The sequence below is a fragment of the Hermetia illucens genome, chromosome 2, assembly GCF_905115235.1.
Source record: "Hermetia illucens chromosome 2, iHerIll2.2.curated.20191125, whole genome shotgun sequence".
NCBI lineage: Eukaryota > Metazoa > Arthropoda > Insecta > Diptera > Stratiomyidae > Hermetia > Hermetia illucens.
In genome coordinates, this window is record NC_051850.1 from 152,463,978 (window position 1) to 152,474,547 (window position 10,570).

The 10,570-nt window shown below is 38.9% G+C and overlaps 1 protein-coding gene across 1 annotated transcript; it reads left to right on the forward strand.

The window, feature by feature from the left end:
- The first annotated feature begins 876 nt into the window (after positions 1–876).
- LOC119649982 lies at positions 877–10,297 on the forward strand. Its single transcript, XM_038052423.1, has 5 exons — positions 877–1,053; positions 8,220–8,445; positions 8,614–8,709; positions 8,767–9,327; positions 9,461–10,297. Exons 2-5 carry the CDS (start codon positions 8,220–8,222, stop codon positions 9,661–9,663), a joined length of 1,086 nt encoding a protein of 361 aa, XP_037908351.1. The 5' UTR covers positions 877–1,053; the 3' UTR covers positions 9,664–10,297.
- The last annotated feature ends 273 nt before the right edge of the window (positions 10,298–10,570 follow it).

The following is a 10,570-nucleotide window of genomic DNA, read 5'->3' on the forward strand; positions in this document are numbered from 1 at the left end:
AACAGCATAGTTACCGTAGATCCTGTATTTCATGATACCTTCTATATCGATCATAAAAGCATTTGATTTGTAGCCATTAAGAAATTACTACTCAGTTGTTCAGAATTTAAATATAATAACAATACTCGCAGATGTCTTTATACTAAACTTTAGAAGATGTTTATTTGAGATATTTTTCTGCACTGCCGATAATCCACCCGGTTTCATGCGTTAAAACTGTCGACTTACCTCCTAACTGCGGTTCTTCAAACTTAGTATTTATGAAGCCATCAGAGTTGTACTTCAGGCTTCTACCTTTCTCAAATCTACCTATTTGTATTCTAAAATGTGCTAATTGTCTTTTATTGGGATCATCATCTATTGACCGGCTGAAATACCACCTGAAAAAAAATTCTTCTAGGTGAGCATCGTTAAGAAGAAACCAAAGACAAGACACTACAAATAAGAAGACTCCAGATGATAACAAGTTTAAAGAATAACTAAAGACCGACATTACAGACATAACCAGGTAAGAAGACAAGGGTGCTTTCTGTTGGACAGAAGACAGACCATTGCACATTGTACAGTGCAATGAATTGCCTGGGTTCAGTGCAATCACCATTCTACGGTGCAATAAGTCGACCATGTTATGTGCGCAATGCAATTGTTATTTTTCTTACTTTTCCAAGTTTTTCAGATTGCACTTACCGGCTTGCAGCCTAGCCGTTCTGTCGGTAGTAAGACTTTTTTTTACATTCAGAGAGGGTTATCTTCACAGACCTATGTATGTAAGTATGTACTTTCGTGCAGTGTTCACGAATGTATCATGGCATCTAGAACCCAACTAGACAGTTTACTGTAGTTTTATTAGTCTCAATTATACTACAAGCGGCGTATACATATATTGTCGGTCATGTTCAGTGGCATTATCAAGTTTATATAAAGGGCGAACTATTTCAGTTCTAGCTTGCATTTTGTTGACTGGGACCATTCGATCAAGTGCAATTTTAGAAAAATTTTTAGTTTTTTAGTTAACAGTGTGAGAGTGGTTGAAAATTTTAAAATATTAAACAGGTAAATGTTAAGTTTTAATTATTTGTGTAGTAAAATGTAGTGAAAAAGAATTGGTTTTAAGGTAATTGATTGGTGTACACTTCTTGATTTTGCATATTCGCACAATATTTACATTTCCATATCCAATAGGGTGGATTCATGAATGTGATAGATTTCTCAATAGTGCGTTGCAACATCAATTAATACAATTTTCAAGAGCATTGTTCCATTTTGGCCTTTAAAGATGAGAATATATATTCGATAAACTAACACCAACTTTTCAAAACTTAAAAAAAGTATTTACTTACCTTGAACTAAATTCAAGTTGCTCGCTTAAATCTTTTGTTTTTAAATGTTTTAAATTCCTTTTAATAACTATTGAATAACCTTTGGGTAAGCATCAACCCTTCGAAATATGCTTCCAGCAAAAACAAAACTTTTAAGCTCTTTGTTCATAATGGATATTCCGAACATTTGCAAATGTGCGGTGAGAGTTTTTATTTCGTTTAAAGGTTGGCTGAATGGAGTGATGGGGACGTAATTACTTCCTCATTTTCATATACTATGTGCCCGATTTGAGTACCATTTCAGGAATTTCGGCGACCAGAATCTCAATATTAATGATATCGGCTGGGATTTTTCTATTTCTGATATTTTTCTAAAATGTTCTAACCATCATAAATTATACAAGGTTTTAGTTTTATCTTCGTAGTTTTCATTTTTTTCTGAAATTAAATTAGAAAAGTATTGTTTTATACTAAAAGTGATATACTCGGTATTCCAGCTGCAAATTATTTCTATCTCCAATACTTTGAATTAATGAATGCAAGTTAATATCAAATACCACAGGCAACAATAGCCTCAACTCAGTAATAAGATTTTGCCCTTATTTTGTCACACTCCATTCTTTACATATTAATATATGGTATAAACAAAGGGATTGTACAATTCCAACTGCCGCCAATGCTAATTGTTTGCCACCACCCCATTGAGGAATCCAGCATATTACCTACTGAGCAATTCTAGAAAAGACGCTACGTGTTGCCAACAATTTCACTTGCAAAGTTTCCTGCCTGGGCATTAGTTGCCACAAATCATGGACGATAGCTGCCGAGAACTGCGATACAGCTTATTTGAATTTGAAAATAAGCCCCTTAAAACTCCTCAAACTTCTCTGAAAGATTTTTTATCTTCTCAGAAAAAAGTCTTAGAGAACAATATCCGGCGCCAGATCTGTAGAGGTTAAGCACTCGAAGGTAACCCGACCTAAGCTGTCAATAAATCGATAATGTCTCCAGTAAAAGTTTGTTGCCTTTTGGCGGAAGAGCATATGTGCATGGTTAATGAAGAACGTGCAAGAGTTTCCGCTTGGCAGATGCACTCTACTGCTAGATAGTTGCTTTGCCTATGGAAGTTCCCATTTCGAAATAATTGTTCGAGAGGAGACATTGTGCACTAGATTTCCACTTTTACATGCCTGCGGTAAAGAGCAGCTGGAAATTAAAACCAAATTTTATCTACTCATGTAACCCTCCACATTAGCACGGCCCCGCTAGCGAAAGACAATGTAAAACTTTTGCAAAACCTTTGTTCCTGATGTGTGGAAGGTTTGCCGGCATATGGGTTACAGAACCTGACCAGGCATCGATTCCCTCGTGCACTTGCTGATTTTTTTAGTTGAGGTTGGATAGAGCAATGGGTGCGCCAGAAAAACAATAGTTCAACTTCAGCTTCAGCTAATTTAGTATAACTAAACAGTTTTAAGTAATTCAAATTCAACCCTTTCCACCATTTCCATTCCTTTCCAATGGCAATCTTGTATGAACTAACTAATAAATAATGGACCTCGTAGTCTTTTATGCTAGAAACGATATGCTTCACGGATGTAGACATGGTAGAAATATAAAAAAATCAAAATCAATTTCATTCTTGTCTCTGTTTATCACCTCGTTTTATTGAGAATTGATCTGTTACATCTAGAACTTTCTCTATCCATTTAATTCCGTCCAGCACTATTTCAAAAGTGAATTTAAATCTTGCATTTTTCATTTCTTCTCGACATTAGAAATGGAAATCATAAAAGGGTACTTCAGATATCCTAATCTGAAAAAATTACCTCCGTCCTCTTATATATAGGTTTTGCAATTCTAATTCAGAATTTTCCAAGTCAAATCCCGGATTTTTCAAACAGTTTCAGATTTTTCCAAGTGACTTTCAGAATTTTTCATTTCAAATTCGAAATTTTCCATTCTAAAATCAGAATTTTCCATTTAAAATTCCGTTTTTTTCAATGTTCCACTATAAAGTTGTATACCAACATTTTACCACTGGATAAGAATGCAGTTTATGCAGGGAGAAAAATCTTGGCTGCCTGTAAATTTTCTATCATGGCCCCGAAAAGTCTTACCAAGTATGAACAAGTTTCAAATTGTGGGGTTGCTAATTACTTTCAAACACTTACCCGAAGTAAGGGAAAACTCGACAGATGAGGATGAGATTCTATTAGGGAGGTCTGTACACAAATTTTTCATAATTTTTATTTTATTCTTTTTTTGTAAGTAAATTAACAAGAAATAAATTAAGTTATTCAAGTAAAATTTTTATTTGAAATATATATGTATTATAAAATGTAAACTTGAAGGCAAATTTAAATCCAAGTATGTGCTTTAAATAATTAAAATTTCACATTCGTGTGAATTTAGTTTAGCTTAGTGGAGAGGATTGCTTGCCGTTGCATTTGGGAGCTCATCAAATCCATCACCCAGTTAGCGCAGTTGGTGGAGAGGATATGCTATTTATCCGAGTTGGAAAGAGTGTTCCTCACAAACGTCTTGATTTTAGAAAATGCTAGTTGAGGGGAGTATGGAGGGAAGTACTTGACAGTAAACCCGAGTTCATCCATTTTCGCCGTAACTCTTGACGCTCTGTTAATAGCTGCATTATCCATTATCAGCACAGCGCCGTTGTTGTTTTGCATTTTCTTTTGCAGTTCCGTCAGAAATTCTTTAAAACGGACCGCATTATAATTTCCTGGAAATGGACTTTTTTTTGGTTATTCAAGGCTATTTTGAGGGTCACATTTCTCCCTCGAACTGTTGGCACAGTTAGGACAGCACGACTGTCACGTAGAGAACGAACTTGACTTCTACGAAGATGAAGGTCGAAACCCGATTCGTTGATAAATAGCATATTCTTCCATTATGTCGGGGTCCAGTCGGTGAAACTGGTAGCATAATTCTTCCTTTTGCAAAGATTTCCAGTTGAATTGATTCGATCATAGTTACTTGTTTAAGGGTTAATCGCAACTTCCTCAGATCATTCTGAACAGTCATCATCATCATCAACGGCGCAGCAACCGGTATCCGGTCTAGGCCTGCTTTAGTAAGGAACTCCAGACATTCCGGTTTTGCGCCGAGGTTGACTGCCAGCAACCATGCATGGATTTCATCATCGTAGCTGTTATCAGTTGTGAGTTGATGCGGTTTGATGTTGTTGGTTGTTGGTTCGGTGCTGACATTGCCACCATATATTTTGTCTTGCATTCATTGATGTGCAGCCTAAGATCTCGCGCCGATCACCGCCTGCTCGATCTGAATGAAGGCAGTTTGTACGTCTCGAGTCGTTCTTCCCATTATATCAATATCGTCAAGGGCCAGGTTAAAGAGGACGCATAATAGAGCATCCCCTTGTCGTAAACCGTTGTTGATGTCGAATGATCTTGAGAGTGATCCTGGTGCTTTTATCTGGCCTCGTACATTGGTCAGGGTCAGCCTAGTCAGTCTTATCAATTTCGTCGGGATACTGAATTCTCTCATGGCCGTATACAGTTTTACCCTGGCTATGCAATCATAGGCGGCTTTAAATTCGATGAAAATATGGTGCAACTGATGTCCATATTCCAACAGTTTTTCCATCGCTTGCCGTAGAGAGAAAATCTGATCTGTTGGTGATTTACCTGGAGTGGAGCCTCTTTGTTATGGGGAAATGATGTTCTGGGCGTATGGGGCTATCCGAGCTAGCAAGATAGCGGAGAATATCTTATAAATGGTACTCAGAAACGTGATACCTCTATAATTGCTGCATTGTGTGATATCTCCCTTTTTATGTACGAGACAGATAATGCCTCTCGGTCAGTCGTCAAGCTTTGATTTCCTGTCCCAGAGCTTGAGCATAGTAATTGTGTAGTGTGTAATATGTGTAATTGGTCCCCTCCATATTTCACCAATTCGGCTGTAATTCCATCGGCTCCTGGCGACTTATGACTGTTCCTTTCTATATTCGGTGGTAGCAGAATTTGTCCGTCGTCTTCAGTTCGCGGGACCTGGGCTATGTTGCGCATGGCTTCAGTGTGAACTTTCAGAGGGGATCCTGAGCCATGTTGTTATTCGAGCTCGGAGCACCATGCTAACAAGATAGTGATCCCAGTATATATTGGCCCCCCATATGTTCTGACATTTATTAAGGCTGAGAGGTGGCGGCGATCGATCAATACGTGGTCAATTTGGTTCAACGTGTTGCCGTCTGAAGAGGCCCACATTTGTTTGTGGACCGCTTTCCGCCCAAACGACGTACTCCCAACAACCATTTTGTGTGACACTGCTAATTGAATAATCCGCAGTCCATTATCATTTGTATTTTGATGTAAACTATGGGAACCAACGTATCGCCTGAATACGGGCTCTGTCCCTACTTAGCTGTACCTAGTATGATTTTGATATTATATCTTGGACAGGCTTCGAGGGTTCGTTCTACTGCCTCTTAGAAGGTATCCTTCTCCGCCTCTGCAGTCTCCTTTGTAGGGGCGGGAACGTTAATGAGGCTTATATATTTAAATTTGTCTCGCAAACGCAGAGTGCATTGCCGTTCGTTTATTTTTTCAAAGCCGATAAAAGCGGGTTTCATTTTTTGGCTGACGAGGAAACCTACTCCAAGCACATGGTTTACTGGATGGCCACTATAATATATGGTGTAATGTCTCTTCTCCAGGAAACCGGTCCCTGTCCAACGCATCTCCTGTAACGCTCTTACATCACACCTATATTGGGACAGGGTATTGGCTAGCTGCTCAGGAACTTCGTCTCTGTACAGGGAGCGCACGTTCCATGAGAAAATGGGCAAGTCGTTATTCCTTTGCAGTTGCCGGGTTCGTCGTTGCGTTATCCGTCCAATCCGAGGCTCTTGTTCTGGCTTCGTAACAAGTTGTTTTCCGTGTAGGGTTGTCAGCCCTACCCACCCCCCAACCTGGAGGACCAGTTGGTACATTTGTTCCGTTTTTAGGCGCGGGAGACCCGCTTTCATCCTTCTCCGTCTGCAATTTTTCGTTAAGAAAGAGCTCCCAGCGGTTACCACGTGGAGGTGGAGATAGGGTTTTGTAGTAGAGCTGCTGGTGTTGGTTCAGCAGGCATTTCCCAGGTTTTATGCTCCATCGTCGGTACCAATCGACGTTTCGCCCTGGGACCTATACTACCCTTTGACCACGTTCTTGATAATATAAACTATATTATGAAGCATGATATCCCCAACACGACACCGAGACTTAGCTTTTACTAGATAGTGATGATAGTCGCGAGGGACGATATACACACGCATCGAGGATTCTAGGGGCGCATTTATAAGTAAAAAATGTAAGATGGACCACTTGGAGATTTGATAGTTCTTTTGTGTATGCGCCTATGTAGTAAGCGCGAAGATCCTTTAGAAACGAAGTCAACGAGGCGTTGTCTATTGCCATTATCGGCCTTGTCAAGGTTCTCGGTGCACCTCCTCATTTCAGTTTGAGTGTTGATATCTTCTAGCCATGTTTAACATCATTCCAAAAACTTCCTCCCTATTCAGATCGTCTAGTCTTTCCTTGATGGGTTTGAGGTCGACAAGAAATGGCTTGAGATCCAAATAAAATCTGAAATCGGTAACAAGTGGTTTCAGATCTTTCTCTCTCTTATTCTCGAAGAATTTCCACTTTTAAAAATTGTATACGATTGCATGGCCACGTTCTCACTCCTTAGTAATATAGTTTCCTGTATTGCTACAATATTGAGCATGTAGTCTACGACTTGCTTAAGGAGGCTATCTAGTGTTCGAGGTCTGTGCAAGTATCGTATATTCCAAAATTTAAGTGATTAATATGAGGCTTGTCTTAGGGTTTTGCAACAATAGGGTAATGCAAGAGAGGTTTACCGTTCCGCCGTTGGTAACTGAGAATATAGCATTGTTTGCACTATTCGACAGTTACGAGTAGGTGACAATTCGATTTTGCCTGCCAAGCATTACATTGTAAATTAATCTAACCCATTTCAACCGCCTTTTCCACCCACCAACTCAACTCTTAAGAATAGCTCCCTCCAGGGTTTTCTTTTGTTATCAGTGAAGGGTTCAAACTTATCAGCAACCCAAGATGCAATAAGTCAGATTAGACTTTGAAAGGCAAGAATTAAAAAGATGATGCAAATTTTCTGACACAAGATTACACAGTTCAACAGAATGGCTTGTCCGTCTTTGAATCGTGTCTCCGTTTAATTAAATTCATATAACCAACAAATGATCAGAATGCACGAAACCATAAAAATTGCTACCTCCATGACGATTTAAACGTTAAAACAGCTTCCAGCTCGAATGCAGTTCTCATACCAAGGCTCAACGACCCTGACAGTGAAGACAAAAAAGAAGTTATGTCCGCTCTTGACCTATCTCAATGCAAACCTTTTACGTCGGTCATGGAATATAGTTACACTGAACCCAACACTATCATTGTATCTTTATTTGTCATTTTCCTTTTTCCCTCAAGATATAAAAGAAGTTCGCTTGGGTGCATTTCCGAGACGTTGCACTGCCATCATCTAATCAACGAATGCAACTATGTTGGCCACAACCAGTTTTTTAGATGCAATTTTTTCATTGCATGCAATCGAATGTAATCTGAGTAAAAGGGTTCGAGATGTCTGCTGGACCTTATGGTAGTCTTACTACTATTTTTTGTAATATTGTTTACTTCTTTCTTTGATTCGCCTTGTTCACAAGGTAAAAGGAAATTGTTCTTGTTATTGTTTCCTGTGTTGCATATACATTACCCTCTGCTTGCAGAGACCATGGTACTTTATTATACCGATTTGTTCACTACATACATATGGTATTTCTTCGTTTGTAATATTTCGTTGCCAATTTTATTCTTTTTATATTGTTCATTGCAGATGTTGGCGATAATTTTATTCGGATGTATCGCTCTGGCTTGCAGTGCTCCTACGGAACAAGGAGCCGCAGCATCGGCAGAAATGTCTTCAACAAACATTAAACAAGTTGAAATGAAACAGTTGCGACCATTCAGCGAATTTTTAATTTTAACTCCTGAAGCTCAACTGCAACTACAGCCGGCACTTAAATTGCAGCAACCGGTTATTCAACCACTTATACCACATGGTATGAACTTGAGCTGAAGTATCTGGTTTTATCCACATAGACTTTAGTTTAGATGTTTAGATTGTTTGGATAGTTTCACCTACTTCTGAAGGTTAAGGGCATTCAGAAGTTGGAAAATTATAGCCGATAATAAACAACTAATAAAACTAGAAATTATCTTTTATATAGGATCACCAGCTACTCGGCAATTCGACACCATTTGCAACCAAATTATTTCCGGTGCAGGCACTTTCCAAGAAATTATCCCTTTCCCACTTCCTTGGGGTAAGCTATTTACCGTAAAAAATAATTTTCATTTATCAATTACACTCTGCGTTTAAGGCGATAGCGATAGTAGCGACCAGAATGAGGAAAAGGAAGGCAAATTTAGACTTCAACAGCAAGCCCAACAACAAATGCCAGAAATTAACACTGATGCTGAGACAATCCCCCAGGGCATCATTCCACAAACACCTGCTTCCACATACCCCTTGCCTGAACGTCGTTTCTATACCATAGCTGGACGGCCACAATTCTTCGGTAACGTGGACATACTTCAAAATCCACTCCATCCACTTTTCAGCCTGCAACCACTCCAAGCAATCAAGGCCAGAAGCATTACAGATCTCCCAGATAGTAACATCCAAAATGATAGGAGCCCAATTAAAATGGAACAAAGCTCGGAAGCGCTGCCATTGCCATTGCCACTTCAAAGTAACGAGCAAATTAGCCAAGAGCAACAATTACTAGCTGACAACGCCGCTCGTAATTTCGCCAAGGCTTTACAGGATCTTGAGGATATTCGGCCCCAGTCTGAGCAAGCCAAACTCGCGGCAGACGCTGTTGCTCTGGAATTTGCAAGCCGCTTTGATAGCAATCAGGTGCAAAAAGTGATTAAAGAAGGTGAGGTAGCTGAGAAATAATCTTACAAAAAGGTCCAAATACAGCCTCAAATTATTGTAGTCTCAATATTGGAAGACATCAAAACTTGACCTCTCAGTTTTAAGCACTAGATTAACATTTCAATCATTCCCAGATTCACAAGCAATTGCCTCAAATAATGAGACCCCATCGCAAGCCGCAGCCAAATCAGTAGACAGTCCTCAAAATGACGAAGCATCACAGATGGCTAAAGATAAAATGGCTGAGCCTGAATTAAACGCCAAGGATCCCGACTCGGAACAACAGCAACCTAAAACTCTCGTTGAAAAGGAGAAGGAGCAAGTCGCCGAAAAATAGAAGAGCTCAATCTTCAATTCGGCGACTTCGCAATGGACTGAAATTTTGTGATTTTTCTACTATCGGTTTCGGGAATTTACCACTTAGTTTGAATGGGAATAAAATTAGGGCATCCAATGGAAGTTATAAACATCCTTTCTGTGAATAAAAAACGGCGAGATTATGCCAACTAACCAAATAGTTTCAAAATTATGTACTAACCTCAACACTTAAGAACGAGTGAAGAAAATGAAAAACTCAAAAAAAAAAACACAAAAACAACACAAGGTATACAATACTCATCTTCATCATCATTCATCATCGCGTTAAACCATATTAACTACTTCCATATTTTGTCTCTTGAACAATGGAAAGGCTCTAGATTGATCAATCCAGCTGCTATGTACGCTCTTCCAAATTCAACTAAGATTTATTTTAATTTTAGATAATTTTATGTAAGCTTATGTGCATTTGATTTTAACAACGGAATAACCCACTGAATTAAGGCGTAGAGATAAAATGATGCTTAAAGGTAATTAGTATGGTTTACAGTTTAATCAAACTCATCCTCATCATAAAAAGATAACAACTCAAAAATAAAATGTAAAACACAAAATATGTAACTAACGAAAATGAAAATAAAGTTGAAAATGGACATCGTTCTTTAAATTTGTCCCACTCCAATGTCTTCCTTTGGAGAGCTGAACAAATAACTTCTCCAGGTATCTATTGAGATAGTTCGCAATTTCAGGTTAGTATTTCCTTGTTGGATTCCTCTCTTCCCTGTTTATTTATTTATGGTCAAAGTGAGGCAAGTTCAAATTACTAGGTACTAAGGTGAAACCCAGGTCGGACGACAGGGAGGCCTCCCGGGAGTCCAAAATATGGACTTTACCGAAATTGGATACATATTTCAATGATATCGGCG